Source organism: Dichotomopilus funicola (assembly GCF_033296635.1).
Source record: "Dichotomopilus funicola strain CBS 141.50 unplaced genomic scaffold C8A04scaffold_3, whole genome shotgun sequence".
Taxonomy (NCBI): Eukaryota; Fungi; Ascomycota; class Sordariomycetes; order Sordariales; family Chaetomiaceae; genus Dichotomopilus; species Dichotomopilus funicola.
Window position 1 is genome coordinate 935,520 of NW_026944024.1, and position 17,682 is coordinate 953,201.

General features: G+C 55.0%; 4 protein-coding genes across 4 annotated transcripts in view; 2 read left to right on the top strand and 2 right to left on the bottom strand.

Annotated features, from left to right (window-relative positions):
• C8A04DRAFT_34223 (uncharacterized protein) overlaps positions 1–1,846 on the bottom strand; it is a gene marked incomplete at both ends in the record, with an annotated part of 2,433 nt that extends 587 nt beyond the window's left edge. The window contains 3 exons of the mRNA XM_062782752.1: positions 87–803; positions 909–1,536; positions 1,826–1,846. Coding sequence (XP_062640897.1) covers positions 87–803; positions 909–1,536; positions 1,826–1,846 — 1,366 coding nt within the window. The remainder of the gene's footprint in view (positions 1–86; positions 804–908; positions 1,537–1,825) is intronic.
• A 617-nt stretch (positions 1,847–2,463) lies between these two features.
• On the bottom strand, positions 2,464–5,110 carry C8A04DRAFT_9058 (uncharacterized protein; the record flags this gene model as incomplete). Its single annotated transcript, XM_062785339.1, has 3 exons — positions 2,464–2,801; positions 2,874–3,880; positions 3,936–5,110. The coding sequence occupies 3 exons, from the start codon at positions 5,108–5,110 to the stop codon at positions 2,464–2,466; spliced, it is 2,520 nt and encodes an 839-aa protein (XP_062640898.1).
• A 3,391-nt stretch (positions 5,111–8,501) lies between these two features.
• On the top strand, positions 8,502–9,242 carry C8A04DRAFT_24782 (uncharacterized protein; the record flags this gene model as incomplete). Its single annotated transcript, XM_062779305.1, has 1 exon — positions 8,502–9,242. One exon carries the CDS (start codon positions 8,502–8,504, stop codon positions 9,240–9,242), a length of 741 nt encoding a protein of 246 aa, XP_062640899.1.
• Positions 9,243–13,298: 4,056 nt separating this feature from the next.
• Positions 13,299–15,941, top strand: C8A04DRAFT_24783 (putative mitochondrial chaperone BCS1-B; the record flags this gene model as incomplete). The annotated part of the gene is made up of 5 exons (XM_062779306.1): positions 13,299–13,386; positions 13,490–13,631; positions 13,704–13,818; positions 13,894–13,907; positions 13,991–15,941. 5 exons carry the CDS (start codon positions 13,299–13,301, stop codon positions 15,939–15,941), a joined length of 2,310 nt encoding a protein of 769 aa, XP_062640900.1.
• Between the last annotated feature and the right edge of the window lie 1,741 nt (positions 15,942–17,682).

Consider the following 17,682-nt stretch of genomic DNA (forward strand, 5'->3'; position numbering starts at 1 on the left):
AAAAAAAAAAAAAAAAAAAAAAAAAAAAAAAAAAAGAAAAAAGAAAAAAAAAAAAAAAAAAAAGAAAGAAAAAACAAGAAACCTACTATCAAACAACATAGCCTCCGACTCCCTAATCGACCTCGCCCGTGCAGCCTCCGCCCTCTGCACCGGCGACATCCGTGCCTCAGCAGCCATCGCATCCCTCTGCTCCCTCGTCCGCCGCATAAACTCGTCCATCTGTCTCGCCTGGTCAGCTCTAGCCAGCGCCCGACTCCCCCCCGTGGCGTCCCACTCCGGCGTCGCATCCTCATCCGCCATCCCCAACAACACCAACACGCCGCAGGGCACTGTCTCGCGCCGCGCGAACGCCAGAAGCGAGTCTAGGATCTTGTAGTTCCAGAGGATGGTTTGGCTGGAGGTGCCGTAGGCTGTGGCTGCGCTGGCGAACCAGGTGCCGATGGAGGGGTTGGTGGTGGTGGTGGAGGAGGAGGAGGAGGCGTAGGAGGAGCGGATGCGGAGGTGGTCGATGTAGAGGGTTTCGGGGGAGTTGAGGGAGGGTTGGTCGGCGGATGGAAGAGGCAGGGAGAGTGAGCTGTCGGGTTGGGACTGGGAGAGCGCGGTGAGGATGCCGTCGGCGGATATTTGGCAGGTGATGGGGTTGCGCGCGTTGGACGCGGCTTGGGCGCGGGTCGAGTCGAGGGAGGTTTTGCGGATGCTGCTGCTGGAGGAGGGTGTCTTCTTCTTTTGGGGTTGTTCGTCGGAGGTCCTTTGTTCTGTTGCCGACGCGGAATCACCACCGGCTTCCTCATTCTGGCCCAGTGCTTTTGCCCCAGTCTCAGCGTCTCCTTCCCCCTTTTCCTTCTCCTCCTCACCCCCCTTGTTTTCCTCACCCCCCTTGTTTTCCTCACCCCCCTTGTTTTCCTCACCCCCCTTCTCCTCTTCCGCCGTCGGTGCTGCCGGAGCCGGATACAAACGCACCCAATACGGCGGCAAATGCGAATGATCCCTCGTCGTCCACGGCCCTGTCCACGTCACCGCCAAACTCAAATGACCATCCGACCCATCCAGCGGCGCAATCGTCAACGCATTATTCACCCCATCCGGCGCTCTCATCAACGTACACCCCACCGGCGTCCACAGCCCCGACGACCTCAACAACCGAAACCCATGCGGATCCGGATGCGCGCCCAGATCCAACAAATAACACACCAACTCATCAAACGCTACATCCACCTGCGGCTGGCGCAGCTGGTCAGCGTACTCGACGCGCTGCGTGTTGAGCCCGATGACGTTCATGCGCCAGTTGAAGGTGGTCCAGCTGCCGCCGGGGATGCTGGAGGGGTGGCGCGAGAGGGTCCAGTAGGCGTCGCGGTCGGCTAGGCGGTCCATGGGCCGGACGGCGTACCGGGGCAGTTCGACCTCGATTACGCGGTTGACTACGTCGCTGCGGGTGAGCGCGGTTAGTTTGCTGTGTCGCAGCATGCGCTTGATGCGTGAGAGCGCGACGAGCGTCGCGACGGTGTTGTAGAGGATCGGGAGGACCCCGAGGACGGCCTGGGACGTAAGTCAATACTTTGTTCTGCTTCAAAGATCGTGAAAACCGTGGGGGGGCGGAATAGGGCGACGAAAACACCAATTTTGTAACTTACAAGCGGCACGCCGATATACGTGATAACATCCGTCGGCGAACGCCCATTGTCCGACATCGTGACGGCCCTCTATTTCCGTCGCTTTGACAGGGCTACCGTATGCACTCAGGTTTGTGGTTGTGGGAATGAAAAAAGTAAACGAAGAGGGCGAGGCGAGGCGGCTGAGAAACCCAGCATCGTGCTCCGAATTCGACCCCATGTCCGAGGTCATCCATTGAACGAAAAAAAAATGTTGCATGGCTGAGCGTGAAAGTTAGTTAGTGTGACGCATTGCTGCAAGGTACAGACAAGGTGCCTAGATAGGGGCTGAAAAGGAACATTTTAGCGAGGATTAACGGAGTCTAGGCCAACGCCCCACTGTCAGCCAGAATTACCGGATGAGACGATACCAAAGACATCAGATGGGATCAGGAAGCTTAGATGATGAATAAAACCCGCCCGGGAGGGTTCGCCTGTGTTACTACTCCTCAGCAAACACAACTATCACTCAACGCTGATAAGTATACTGAGTATGATATATCTCGCTGTCGTTTCCGACTCCAAGCACTTGTTTCTTTGCCGTTCCGGTCCACTACCTAATCACCGATACAGTCGACAGAATTGTCAACGCCAGAAACCATCCATCAGACGCACATCTCATGGCCCTAGATCCCGATACACCGCAGCACAGAACACTCCTTTAACATTCCGGAAAACACACCCCAAACCCAACAAACCAGGTATACCTTTTCGTGACAAACCAGTAACAAGACCCCCAAACGCCGGGGTAATAAATGCCTAATAAAAATAGAAAATACCATGTAGGTAGTACCCAGCCCCCTTACCGACATCATCATGTCAAAAACCACACGCACCCACACGGACTAACATCCGGACCCGGACCATGATTTGGGTCCGGGGTTGGTCCCGGATTCGGTCCCTCATCCCTCCCATAAATATCCCCGGCATCAACATGCCCCAATCCCCGTTTCTTCACGTCAATCGCAGCACCCTCCCCATAGGTAGTAGGACCCGCAGGCGGAGGGGGCGGCCCCAACGGCGCTGACTCCACGATCTCCACCACCAGCGGCATCCCATCTGGGCCGAGTACCGGCTTTGCCTTCTCCCCGTGTGCACCGATCTCTACTTGTGTGCATCGTGGTGGTGGAGGCGGCGGTGGCGGTGGTGGAGCTCCATCAGCTTCGTCTTTATCCTCTTCGTCCTCGGCATCTCTTTTTGTTGTCGTTGGGGCTGGAGCCGCACCTGGCAGCCGGCGCTCAGCGAGTTTTATGACACGGGGGTACGGGGGCGATAGAGCAGCAGAGGGAATGCCCGTGTCGATGGGACCGAGCGGGTTGGCGGGGGTGCCAGTCGAGGTTGTTGTGTGGGTGTTAGAAGCCGTGGTGGAGGAAGTCTTGGTTTTATCGTCGTAGTCGTCGTGGGGAGCAGGCGTGGGATTGGGCCGGCGGGCATAGTTCTGTGGGGTATGGAACTGTTTGTGTTTAAGATCCGGGTCGTTGAGATCGGTGTTGTCGTGCGGTGTGTAGACACCAGGCGGTGGTCCGGAGGGCGAGCTGTTTGCTTCATCTTCGGTCCCAGTGGTTGAGTGTTCTGGCGGTGGTGGGGTGGTGGTTGAATCTGGGGCTGTCGACGAAGCAGATGCTGATTCGGACCCAGGCCAGTTGGAAAAACTCGAGTTCTGCAGGGGGTAGATGAAGAGCTCAAGGTAAGTATTCGGCCAGCTGCAAATCCACGGCTTCTCGCCTGGCTGTGCGACCCCCTTGCGCGCTAAGCTGGGTATATCCCCATCAACAATGGTAACGTGACGAGCCCTTCTCTGCTGGGCGCCACTGTTGCTGTTGTCGTCATCCCCCAAATTGAGCCAGTCTTCTGGAAGGACCACCGTCTTGTTGTACAGCGTTTTTTGAAACCAGGCGGGCCCACGTGCCGACTCGAACCGGTCCTGGACCACCTCAAGAGTGAGCGGTTTCTGGATTGATGGAGGCTGCTCCCCGTACGCATAGACTTTTTCTGACAAGGTGTACGAGCGATTAGAGTCCAGCCAAGCGTGGTAATCATCGCCGTGCCGGGAAACACTCATTTGCATCCCAGACACGACGAGCTGGCAGCTCCAGGCTTGCGACAGAGTCGGGTCCTCAAAGCACGTGTTGGACACCCGGCTCGTCATGAGGGGGAGAGCAAAAGTGCCTGTGGCCAGGGGCGGTAGGTCTGGAGGGGGGAAAATGGGTATCGTATCATCCGGTGGGCCCCTACAGCAACAAGATTAGTCTCAGAATGTACCCCCAAGAGCCATTGCTAACTTACCAGACCGGGTTCCTATGTGGCGGTGGGTCTGATTTGTTCGATAGAAAGGTCCCAATCACGGCACCGAGTACGACGAATAAGACCAGGAGGACAATGCCTGTTAAGCACATGGCCCAGTACGGGATGGCGCCACAGGCCTTCTTTCTCATCCAGAGCTGCCACCCCTTGGGCGGCCGGTTCTTTTCCGACACGGCCTCATCGTCCAACCGGATCCCTCGCATGCTCTCGTCCGATCGAAAGCTGCGCGTAGATAAACGCGATCTTGGCGAGTCGAGCTCATCTACCGGCTCGAACTCCGGGTTTCTCGTAGCTAATCCAAGGCCACCTGCACCGCGGATAGTCGGGGCCGGCGATGAAGTCGGTGTGACATCCGCCGGGAGGATTGTGGCACCGGTGGCCGCTTCAAAGGCACCATCGGCCGCCGCCACCTTGCGCGCGTATGTGGCATCCGGGTATCGCGTGTACGGTGGAAGTTGCTCTGTATGCCCGTCTGGCCCGATCATGTCGCCAACTTCTTCCCCTTCAGGTCCGACCCGTCGTTGGTACGGATCGGGCTGCAGTCCTCGAAATCCCAGAGGGATTGCATCCGTTCGACCCAATCCGGGCTCGATGTTATCGCTTTGCGGGTAGAGTCCGTAGGGGTGACTTGGCCCCCTGGGCCCTCGATACGACGATTCCGACATGGGGTTCGTCGATGATGTGGTCATGCTGAGCGTCCTTTCTGGCCGCACATTCTGCGTATACATGTGATATGGGTGCGATGCACTCGACGGACCTTGGTATGGGCCATCTTCGGGAAAATACACGGTCGAGCCGGTTGAACCCGTCGTTTGACGGGATAATGCGTTGGATTCACTTCTGACGAGGAGCGAGAACCGAGGACCGTGAGGCTTGGCGGTGCTCGAAGACCGGATACTGCTCGATGTTGAGTTTGCAGTCCCCGGGGAGACGAGTGTCGTGGACGAAGTCGAAGTGAGGGATGGTGCCGACGGTGGTGGTGGTGGTGATGATGGCACGCCAGCCTGTGGCGGTCGAAACCCGTCGGCAACTGTGCCTCCTTCCAGCGCAAGGTCGTAGTCGTAGTCCTCGTCTCTGTGGTCGACTGATACCCTCACTGATGCCCGAGTCGACCGCCTGCGCTCCAAATCGCCGGACTTATCGCCGGTCGGTTCCATGGCCGAGACTCGTGAGACAAATGGGAAGAGCACCTGTTCGTGCCCAGAGAGACGGCTGCCGGCAGCCGACCGACCCTTTAGTGACGGGCGCCGCCGCTCCTCAAACTCATCGGTATCCTCGATTCTTCTTCTCGCCTAATCTTGAACGCACCGGGTACTTTTGCCGGGTACTTTTGCCCAGTCGCTGATCCTCTTGTTAATGTCACTGTAGGTCTTTCGGGGTGGCGCGGTTGGTGTCGTCGAGGGTATGTTTGATTCTGGTGAAGTGATGTTGGGCGTGTTGTGATGATCAGGGAGTTGGGAAGACCGCCCAGTCAAGTCGCTGGTCTCCAACCTGGAATTGCTGGTCAATTGCCAGAACAGGAATGCGCCCTCAAATCTCCGCTGTGGAGCCTTTCACATTTAGCACCTTCGGTCCCCCGCGCTAAGACGCAGGAAGTTTGGAGGGAATGGTAACTTCAACAAGTGGCGTCACAAGCGGGTGATAGCCGGTGAAAAGGGGGGGGAGATGCCGCTGCGGACGCGAGATGGATTGCAGGAGGTGCCTCGAAGAATCCAGGAACAGACTCGACCGGATGGAGTCTCGGCGAGATCTCGAAACTCTAAAAGTGGGCACTGCGATTGGCGGGCGGGAGAGAACCAGTGTCTGGCGCCCGGACTCCCCAGGGGGTGCTTGCTGCAAGATGCTACCTAACATTAAATGCAGCAGAAGCTGCGCGCTCGACCTCAGAAGATCGGGTGTTTTTCAAAGAATGTGTGGGAGGGCCGAAATAGCGCCCCCGCGGGCATTACTTCCCGACATAGAACCGAAGCTTGAGGGAAGACGTGGGCAGATCAACACAAGGGATGGTGCATTGCATGCTTGTTGCCGGATTATCGTTTCTACTCTAATGGTGGAATATTTTTAACGTTATGTGGACATAGTTTTCTCAAATCATCCTACAGTATGGAGCCCTCCTCTCCTCCGTCTTGGCTCCCTCTTCCATCATCCGATGCGCCAATGGTGCCAGGAGCTCATTCTTGTTTAAGAGCACATGTTATTCGGCTCAGCATGCCGAAAATAATACAGCTCTCCCTTCTATGTGGATCTGTACCTTGATTTTACAGTTTCTTCATATTGGCGCCCACAACCGGCCAATATCTCCCGGTGCTTCAAATTTGCCGGTGATTTGAGCCTAACGAGGTGACAAAGGGAAAAAGATGGAGGGTGGACCCAGGACAATCCGCCGCGTCCAACTACGACTCTGCACCCTGACGACAGCGCAAGGAGGCAGACTCGCAAGGTCGGTAGGTAATTGACTAGCACTTGCTCTCGTTCTAGGAAGTGAATCAGTTCATCACCTTGGACCAGCGGAGTCTCGAGCTCGCCGGAGGTAGCCGATTGCCGGGCAGTGGGAAGACCAAGACGTGGCCTAGACCACAACTCTGTGCCCAATTCAATCTAGCATAATACATGCCCGTGAGGGGGCCAAAGAACAAGTAGCAAATTTACGAGTTGGTGCAATGGTCGACCGCTTTATACTTCGTCGTGGACATAGATTGAGTTTACATGCGCAAAGGCAATTTGATGAGGAAGCCCGGACGCGGGGATGTACGGAGGTATGGTGAGCCCCACTGCTCGGCACTTGCATGAGGCCATTGCCACCTGCCATTTCGGGTCTAGACCTCCCGGAGTTACCCTTTCCACACTAGGACTCTCGATCCATCCCGACTCTAGACATATGGAATAATCTATTACTCACCAGATGTGAAGAAAGCGGTGCAAATACGCGATACACATTTTCCCTTCCCAATGGGCACCAAGATGTATCAATTGCACGGTAAATTCAGTGACATTCATACCGACGACAAGACAAGCGGCCTGCGACGACACTTTACCAATGCATGGGCAAGTGACTAACGTTTGCCCAAGCAGCATAACTAACCCCGGGCCAGGATCAGCAACTTTTTAACTTTTCTTCCCATAACTAGGTAGTGTAGTTAATCGGAGCTCCCATCGAACAAGAGTCTCCCGACATCCACAATCCTCAAAATGGCCACCATGTTAAGCCGCTGGTCGGACCAACTCGCCGTCCCTGAACTTGCCGCACTTGCGCACCGTCGATCGAGCGCTTAAATGATTGGGCAGGAACTGCTTCTCGTTCTCTCGGTGAGCCGCTTCGCTGCCCACCTCCTGACGATGAAGGTGTGGCATCCTGGTTTCCCATTTGGCAATTCGTCTTTTGACACCTAGCCTCGCTTCGATTTTGCACCTTCTCGGTAGCGAAGCTGGCCTTTCGTGGCCCCAATCCGAAGGAACCCCAACGTTAAAGGGAACCCGACGTCTCTTTCAGTCGACTTTTTTCCTGCGAGGTCATCACTGCATGAAGGTTGCTGGGCCTTTTCTTCGCCCCGCTTCTTTGAGACAGCCTGCTGCTTTCTGTTGGAACACCCGGAAGCTTTTAACCTCCGCTTTGTCATGACGGGCGTTTCTCGTAGATAGAGGGGTATTCAACATGTTGCTACTTCCAATTCAGACTGTCAATGATCCCAAGGATATTTTCAAATGAGAGAGTGGCCGAGCACTCTTGCGAGGTCCACGGACACTCCTGAAATCCCTCTGTGTCTCCCTCACCCCTCTTTTCGGGGAGAAGAAGACAGGTCCTGGCCGGGGTGCGGCTGCGTGCGTCTTGACCGTCAAGAAAACATGGACGAGGTGGCAAAGAACCACTCACTGCAGGCTCTCACAGTGACCGGGTATTTCCCTCTGGAACAGGGCGTGTGGCTGATGCGGGCAAGAGGGGCCTCGTGAGATGGAACACCAATGGAGCATTGCCCGGCTTGCCCGGCTAGTGTGCCAAACACCCTTCAACCCAAAAGCACTCAGCTCTGGCGCCCTTTGACGAATCAGTATTGCTCACCTCAAGCTTGATCAACGCTTCGCAGGTCGGCCGTGATTTTGCGATGCTTAAGCCTTGTGCAATTTGAACCGGGCCATCTCCGCCGCCCACCTCCGCGTTGTGCAACCTGGACAACACCGCAACAGCTTCGAAGCGCCTGCTTTGCCCAGCTCAGGTTGGAGGTGAGGGGCGGCGCTTGCTTTGCCAGGAGCCAGCATGATGCATTGGCAGGCCTCCGGTGCTGCACTCCGTTTGCAATCCTCATGTATTTCAGTCAGCAAGTGCCCGTCTTTACTGTCTCGGTCGACTTTCTTTTCTTTACAACCATCCTGTTGGAAGCCCGCCCGATTGTCTTGAACCCCGACTTCTTCATCGGGCACTCATAGGCCACCTTTCCTCGGTGAGGAACCAATATCCGTTCTCATCAACGGGCAAAAAGGCCGTAGGCCGCGTGACATCCACGCACAAGCTCATATCCACCCACGCCTCACTCCCACGCCAGTCTGTTTATCATGTCGATCCGCCCAGGTAGCTCGGCCTCGCGGTCTTCAGGCGACTATAAAGAGGTCCGCCTCCCAAATAGTTTTGCCGTCAACTCCTTAATATACTTCTGTGGCCGCGATTTTCGAAAGGCGAGGAGCGTTCGCCGCTACTATGACGACGACTTGGATGCCCGGAGCACCCGCTCCAGCGGCTCCATCTTCTCGTGGTCCAGCGGATCCGGCCAGGTCTACCTCGTCGAGACCACCTCCCCCTACTGGCTCGTAGACGGGGACGAGTCGCGTACGGTTTCCTCCTCTTCCTCCCGCAAGCACAAATCCTCGAGGAAGCCCCGAGCCCCTCGTACCTCCTCACAACGCAACCCCGCCGCCCCGGGCCTATGGGAAAAGCGACATGCCACAGTAGACGATTACGACGACGATGAGGATGACGACGATGATTACAGTACTACCAGTGACGAAAGCAGCTACCACGGAGGCCCAATGCCGGGTCCAATGCCGCACTCGCAGCCACATCCGGGCATGATGCCCGGCGGCCCTCCGGCTGGGTTTCAGACCATGTACGGTTATCCACCGCCGCCACCGCCGCAGCAGCAGCCGCAAGGTGCCGCCTCACACCATATGCCTCCCGCAGGATTCCATATGCCCGGACCACCCCCTCCGGTCCCGGGAGCGACAGGCATGTCACCACCGCCGCGGCCACCGGGAGGGCAGTTTATTCCCGGTCGGGGTGGGATACAGGTGTTTGCCTAGGTTTTCGAAACTCTGGGCTCAAGATCGAGGGATCTTAATGTCATACCATATCATGTTAACCTGATTCGTCTGATTCTTTGGGAGTTTTGTTCAGGACGGCGCTTTGCTCTTGTCTCCCTTTTTTTTCGATCGTCTCCGTGGAATGCGGAGTCGTGTAACATCATAGGCCGGGGCGAACTCGATCTCTAATCCAACGGGACAGGCTGACTTGTTTCTTTGGGGCGGCGGGGAGCCAGACACTCATTGCTATCTCCTTTGTCTCATGTTCCGAGGGTTGCGTTCCACATGTACAGCGATTTTGCATATGTAATGAGACATAAGCTTTCTTCTTGGGAGAGCCTTAGCATGACTAACACCTCAAAGAATTTGGAATGTGTTCTCGTCTCGCAGAATGGCTCGTACTGGAAGCTAGAAACGTCAACCTGTCCCTAATCGTTAGCAGCCACTCTTGACACTTAACCCGCCCAGGAAGGGAAGAGTTTTAAGCTTATAAATTTCCAACCCAAATCACGACACGTCCAGCAACATTTGACAACAACAATTCTCAGCCACCCACCCGTATCAAGCATCCATCCATCTGCCGGCCCAAGACGGCTCCTTGATCGCCGCACCGTTCCACATGGACCACCAACCGCACACTTGTTCCAACCACATCACCCCGTGCCAGGTGTAACACTGTAACGGTGTATCACCGAAAGGGGCCGAATCGAACGGGATCGAGCGAACCAAAAATTACACGAGACGAAACAACGCGAGAAGAACGGGAAGGTGGTTAGAGAGGGTGTTCGTTTTGAGTGCTCCTATTTCTAGCCCTGGCTTCTCCGTAGCACCAAAAGAGTCTCGAACCAACCCCTCCAACGCCCATACAGCAAGTCGTGTTTCACACATCGGTCGATCGATGAGGGAGGGGGTTTGGATAACGAAGTTAGGAGCATACGAATACTTGCTGCTGAGTGCCTTCCTCGTGTTAGTTACTCAAGATGCCTGTGATCTGTGATGTTTAACACACACCCTCCACAGCAGGACTCAACACGCCCAATCAACCAGCTGTCCCACGGAGCCGAGCACCGGAGTTGAGGCTCGGCCAGAGCAGCGGTCCTCAGCGGTCCTCGCCTGTCCTGGCGAACCGTTTCTCGTGCGCGCGCACTTGCGCACCAACAACTTAACAAGGCGTCTCATTCGGGCTGATGCATCGGTTGGCTTTTTAGCCAATCGGGCGGGTGTGGGCAAACCCCGGAAACACACATCGGTTTTGATCGATAGCATGCCTGGCCTGGCTGCCTGGAGTCTTGGGACGGGACCTAGCTTGAAACCCAACTGGGAAGGGAGAGATCTGGTGTTGAGAAGGTGTGGTGAAAACCATTGTGGTTGGTCAGGACCAGCGGGGTTTGGGAGGGTTTGGGGGCCCTGGACGCTATAAGACCAAGACCCTGGATAACTTGCTTTTCTGCAAAAGTGAAAAAAGACCAAAAAGAATAAATCAAAAAAGTCAAAAATGACAAAAAAGAGTCAATCAATCAATAATTATCTGTTAAGATTTGATCGAATGCCAATGTATTGGACTTAAGGTATCTGTTTTTGTCTGCCGCTTTTTGTGGCCACAGCGAGGCTGGGTTGTCGAATGGAACGTTTTCGAGTTGGCCCCATGCCATTTTCTTTGTCTCACGTCATTCATGTTGTTCGTCCCGTGTTTTGTTGGTTCGTCTGAATTTGAGAATTCGAGAATGAGTTCAGAGAAGTAGCCGTGCGGTCTTGACTTTCTGATAATAAAGGCATAATTTCCCACATCGCCGTGTTGTGTTCGAGGGAATTGTGGAACTGGCTTCCCAGGTTTGGGGGCAAGAGTTGAGGAACAGTTACATTGCAAGGTAAATTCTCTTGTGTATCTACTCTCTTGCCTCTTCATGTTGTGTAAGTGAACGAAACAAGAAGATAAGGCACACATGAGACAATTTTGGAAAGCCGTTAAAGCTGTGTCATGAAGGTTTAAGGATCGGTAACCGAAAGAGAAGTAGATAGAGTTTAAAACCACGCAGTTGAATTTATTAATCACTTGGTATCTACCGGCGATTGAAACTTCCACCTACTTTCGTACATGCGTGCACATACGTAGGTACGCTGACGACAGGAGCAGACAAGTTCTTGGATCCTCTGTCCTTCCCTTTCCGGCGTTTTCGGCCCCCGCCCTTCAGGTTACGCTTCCTCAGCTCCAGGTAAACTCAGCTGTCGTGTCGAAATGCTGCCTTGAACTTTCCATCAATCGGCAAAAGGGAGCCAATTATCGAAGCAGCCAGCCACCCAGCCTAGAGCTCCATCTCAAGAGGGGCATCACAGCCGGGGGAGGGAGCCAAGGCCCTGAAATCACCCCGCAATCGCTGACTGCAGCAGCCCCAGAGGGGCGATTACACGAGCTCAGCCACTCAGTTTCACCCCGCCATCCCGTCCCGTCAGAACCACACCGCCTCACATGCAACTTCTCAAATCTTAAGACCTCTTCAGGAAGCAAGTCAACTGTGAGCTTTCTAATGTCAACCTCGTTACTTGCCACCCATTGGCCCCAAGTACGCAGCCGTCTCGAATTGAGAAAAAAGAATTCATGCACGGTGCTTCGATGAATAACTCGACCTGTTGCTCAGCCCAGCGGGCAGCCGGCCGTCCTATCGCGACGGCCCGATTGACCACTTTCTCAAAGCCTAGGTACTCACACGACACACAACACGCGGACATGCGCAGCACAGCGGCCGCGAGTCGTCCATCAGACGCAACTAGGCCGTGTGGACAGAAATCATTCCATGCACAGGTTCGGCCGGCGTGTGAGGACAAAGCGTTTCATCCGCCTGCTGTGTTCCTGTTTTGTCGCACTCTCTCGGGTAGGTTTTCCGGGTGGGATATTTTTTGACCATAGCCTCAGTGGCGGGAGGATGGATGACGGGACATTCTAACATGTTGCTTGGCATTGGTGGTGATCGACTGTAGCGTGCCGTCCAAGTAATTGCCGAAAAGAATTGACAATGGAGCGATTTGATAGGGTCGGAGGGACTGAGGACTTTTAAGATACCTAGTGTACCTAGTGAGGCTCGGATTAAGATCTACAAAAATCATTGTCCTCATTCCAAGCGGCCTTAATCATCACCCGCCGATGAATCATCTTTCTCGTAATACCGGCCGGGCCAAGGCGGCGTTTTCAACAGTGTCCGTGGCAAGCGCGACCGCCGGCCGTCCTCAACAACCCCACACTATAGGCCGCGCCCAGGGATCCGTAACCCCGGGACGGCCGCCCGTGGTCTAGCCGGCCTAGCGCGGGCGTGCCCATGAGAGGGCAGGAGGGGTCCTTCCGCGGGGGAGCCAGAAGAGGCCGCCACCTTCGGAGCACACAAGATGAAAAAAAAAGTTGCCCCCCCCGGATGCAGGGGGTGCGGAAGTGAGGGACAGGAGCAGCGATCCCGGTGAAGAGTTCCCGCTGCGGCACCCGGGGTTCCATTCATGGGAAGCAAGCAATCCATGGAGCCATGCAATGCCGGTGTTGGCTGCTTGCATGTGTTCGCAAGCATTGCATGTTGGGCCTGGGTTGTGTTGTGTTGACCGACATGACGCATCAGCCCAACCGACGACACGGGATGCCTCCGGCCCCCAAAAGGCAAAGAAGGGAACAAAACGATTACGATGAAAGGCAATGGATGGTGCTGCTGCCTTCAGAGTGTGGGGATACATAAGGGGCCAGTGATCCGAGTGACCGACTGACGATGAATTTTGAGCGAACCATTTCGCCTCTTGTTGGTAGAACCACTTTGTTACTTGCACACCCCCAGCCCTATGCTAAGAAAGACCTTGCTAGCCGTGACGCAGTCAGAATCCTACTGGAGAAAAGTCGTCCACTTCTTTTCAAGAATCCTAGGTAGGCCTGATAGGTATTTTGCTTAAATACCTTGCAGGACCTCCGTTCACTTTTTCGTCCTACTTTAGGACATTCCTTCCCCTCCTTTAAATACCTATTGACCGTACCCCCTACACGGTATTATCACGACTTTTGAGATTCGGCGTTTGGGAACTATCACCATGGCCGAGCCTACAGCGGCGGAGGGACTTCCCCCGCAAGGCACGCCACCATTTCAAGCCTTGGACTTTTTTATCCCGGGCTTCTCAGGTATGTCGCTCTCTAGGTTCTCGGGTGACCACCAAGAAAAATAATTCACTTCTGGCACTCGCTGGAAGAAAAAGGGCAAAACTTTACTAACCAAATCGTCCAGTTTTCTCGAACCTCATTCAAACATACCTTCACGTCGACCTCAACCTCTACATTCCACTTGCCCTTCTTCTCACAGGCCTTCTCTTTACATGGCGCTACTTTAGCGACTTTGCTGAACATCTAATCGACAAATACCTGATGTCGTAAGTTGAGCCCGCGATACCTACGAAAATCCATGCCCTTACAAAGTGGTATCTGACCTTCTTTTTTTTCAGACGGTGTGATGTCAGGGTTGACGATGAAACGTTTAATTATGTGATGGCCTGGGTGTCGAAGCAGCGGTTTGCATTGAAGTCGAGGCGCTTTGTCGTTAACACCAATACCAATAGTGTAAGTCCGCTCTTATTTTCCAACTGAGGAAAAAGAATCCACCCATAAGTGATATTAAACTGACATTGTCGACAGCGGTCTTGGCATCTGTACGTAACTACTATAAACCCCTAGTTTCTATTACTGGCGTCAGTAATGAGTAAGTAATTACAAATCACGCTAACAACAACAGATGGCGAAGCTTCCATGAAGACGACGATGACGAGGACGACGAGAACAACTACAGCCGAGACCCCGCCAACCGCAAGAAGAAGGCTCTCGCATACACGCCCACGTTTGGGAGCCACCAATTCTGGTACCGCAACCACCTTCTCATCTTCCGCCGCACCGAGAACACCCAGCAGGGCGCCTACGGCTCCGCCAGCATGCGGGAGGAGATCTCCATCTCGTGCTACGGCCGCAACCCGTGGATCCTCAAGGAGCTCCTCTATGAGGCCCGCGATGACTATCTGAAGAGGGACGAGACTAAAACGGCGATCTATCGCGGCACTACCAAGGCGGGGAGTGCCGAGCCGGAGTGGCAGCGCTGCATGTCGAGGACCGCGCGGCCATTCTCGACGGTTATTCTGAACGAGAAGGTCAAGCAGGAATTGATCGACGACGTGACGGACTACCTTGATCCGTCGACCCGGCGGTGGTATGCGAACCGCGGGATCCCCTACCGCAGGGGGTACTTGCTTTACGGTCCACCAGGAACTGGCAAGTCTTCACTGAGCTTGGCCCTAGCGGGCTTCTTCCGGATGCGCATCTACATGGTCAGTCTGAGCTCGGTGACGGCGAACGAGGAGAATCTGGCTTCGCTGTTCGCTGAGCTGCCGCGTCGTTGCGTTGTACTGCTCGAGGATATCGACACTGCCGGGTTGACCCACACGCGCGAGGACGGAGCAACAACCGAGGGGGCTGCGGCGCCCGCGGGGGGCACAGAGACACCCAACAACGGAGGGAAGCCCGGGCCTGTGGTCGCCGTCGCCGGCCGGCTGTCGCTTTCTGGTCTGCTCAACATTTTGGATGGTGTGGCCTCGCAGGAAGGGCGGGTGCTCATCATGACGACTAACCATGTAGAGAAGCTCGACAAGGCTCTCATCCGCCCCGGGCGTGTCGATATGATCGTCAAGTTTGACCGCGCGGACGAGACCATGACTGCGCAGATCTTCAAGGCGATTTACGCTCCCCTCGAGGGCGATGAAACCGATGGCCTAACTGGCAAAGCTAACGGTATGACTGATGCCACAACTACGGGAGTGACAACCACGGAGTTCCTGTCGAGCAAGTTATTCAAGTCCACCCCACTTCAGCCCACGGTAGAGGACGATAAGAAGCAAGCCGAGGCCGCCGAGGCCGCTGCCGAAGCAGCCCGCAAGCGTGAAGAGACGGTCGCCAAAGTAGACGCCTTGGCCGTGCAGTTCGCGGCCCGGATTCCCGCGCACGAGTTCTCGCCCGCCGAGATCCAAGGGTTCCTTCTCAAGAACAAGCGGGAGCCAGAAAAGGCGGTGGAAGGGGCGGAGCAGTGGGTGCTGACGACACGCAAAGAGAAGAAGGAGAAGGAGTTGCGGGATGCGGAGGAGAAGAGGGAGGCGGAGAAGAAGGAGAAGGAAGAGAAGGAAGCAAAGGAAAAGAAAGAGAAGAAGAAGAAGGCCAAGAAGGCGAAGAAGGGGAAGAAGTCGTCGAAGAAGAGCAAGAAGGAGGAGAGTGAGGAGTCGGCTTCAGGATCGTCGTCGTCTTCCGAGAGCGATGCGTCTGAGTCGGAGCGTGAAAAGGAGAAAGTTAAGAAGAAGCAGCGTAAGGCGGCGGCTGCTGCGGCTACTGTCCCGGCCGTTGTGGTCTCTACCGCCCCCGATGCTGCTACAGCAGCCGCTCCTGATACCACGACTACCACCGACACCACTGCCACTGCCACTGACACCACTGCTATAACTACTGAGACTCCCGCAGCCCCTGTGGAGCCCAAGAAGGACGAGACGGAAACAAAGGACGAGGAGGACGCGTCTGCATCGACCCCCGCCGTTGTCGTCGTCACCCCACCAAGCACCATCACCGTCGACACCACCGCCAAGGCCAAGGAGGTGTCCGAGGGGACAGATCGGACACCCGGAGCTGATTCTGGGTATGGGACGCCGTCGTGAGTGGGTACCGACCGGGGGTGTTGAACGACTTGGGCTGTGGCTGAGCCTTTCGAGCCCCCTGGAAATCGGGTTATGGTGGTACGTAATTCGGGATGGCGTCAACGGTTTGGGGTTTTTGAGATGACGGGCTTGCGCCAGTCTTGGGATATCTGGGAAATTTGTCTTGCGTGGAAGGTTGCACCCGTGCTGGCTTCGTTGGGAAAGAATGATAACCATGAGATACGATATTATAGAGTCGCAGAAATCACTGCATAAAGATTTCCTTATGACCGCAATTCATCTTCTCCAATAGAAACGTGATAACGTCAACCGATAACGGTGCGTGTTTGCAGCGAGGCTCAGGGAGCAGACGAAGCCGGAATTTGGGTATGAACCGCTTGCTGACCGCATAATTTGTGGTCTGAAAACACCGAATGGTTCGTGGAAAAAGCCGATATCGACTTCAGTGATGCCGCTTTTGCTCCCCTATCGCTCACAATTAGCAAGGCAATGAATGGTACGGACCGAATTTTCAAGTATAGCCGTTCCTTCCTGTCATCATACTCAACCCCTCCACCTCGACAGTATTTGTTGATAACGGGCCCGACTTCGATGCGGTTACATAGTAGTTGGCGGCCGCTGACGAAGCGGGATTGGATCGCCGGATCTCACAACATTCAGGAGCCGGCCCGGCAGACCTGTCAATCGGTCTCTATCGCGATGTCACTGTCACCTCATTGGTGCTCGGCCACAGAGCTGCTGACGTCCTCTGTCTGACCACAAGACCTGGCCTAGCGATCAACGCTACAAAGAAGTCCACGGCAAGTGTGCTTTGGTGGCGGGGGGAGAGCCACCGATGGAAGGGGCGCTCCTGGTTTCCTTCCGGCTGGTTCCTGCAGCGCTGAGGCCCGCTGACGAATAGGGTGGCAGAGCGTAAGTGGGGGTCCCCTTCCCCTGGATGTTGGGGATCTTGGGTTGCACGGGCGGTCCTGGTTCGAAAAGGTTTCTTCTTTCCATTCCACCGTGTATATTTCCTCATCCCCCTTTCCCTAGCCTGGATTTAGGAGTCAATCTCGAGTCTTCGGCCCGAGGGGAGGAGAGAGATACCTGGTAACACGTCTGTAGACCGCTTCAACGTATTGATCGGGTCTTGGCTAGCTGTTTGGCCCTAAAGCTAGATCAGCGTGGTGGCGGCGAATGAGGGGAGTACACACTGAAGCCACAGGAATCGCGTGCATCTGCAACCTCCAACGGCTGCTTCGAATCAGAATCACGAGCTTCAAAGTTTTGCCCTTGACCTCACAATTTGAACACTCGATTCTCAAAAGGCAACACGTAGATCCTGTCTGCACACATATGTGGGAATGAGTTTTATCAATTTTGTAGACAACCTCCACCACTAGATTAGTAGATCGGATGAAAGTATTGCACTGTGAGAGCGCCCACGGCGGAATCGGGACCACTCGAGGAGAGCGACGTGGGCGGAATCCCCCGGGCACGCAAGAGAGACGGTCCTCGTTGTCACGGCAGTATTTTTGAGTTTCCGCTTTGCCTCCGACATCGTCCACTGCCCGTTTTCCCTCCCTGGTCTCGTCTCCGGGCAGCCCACGTAAGTTAGTAAACTCCCGGGATCACAACTACAGTGTATTGTCTGTCCCGCTTCAAGGGTCGTTTCTCCCCTCCCCGATCTGGGGAATATTTGAACCTGTGCTCTCCCCGTCTGATCTTCTCCTCTGCTTGCTCTCTCCTGTTTCTCTACTTT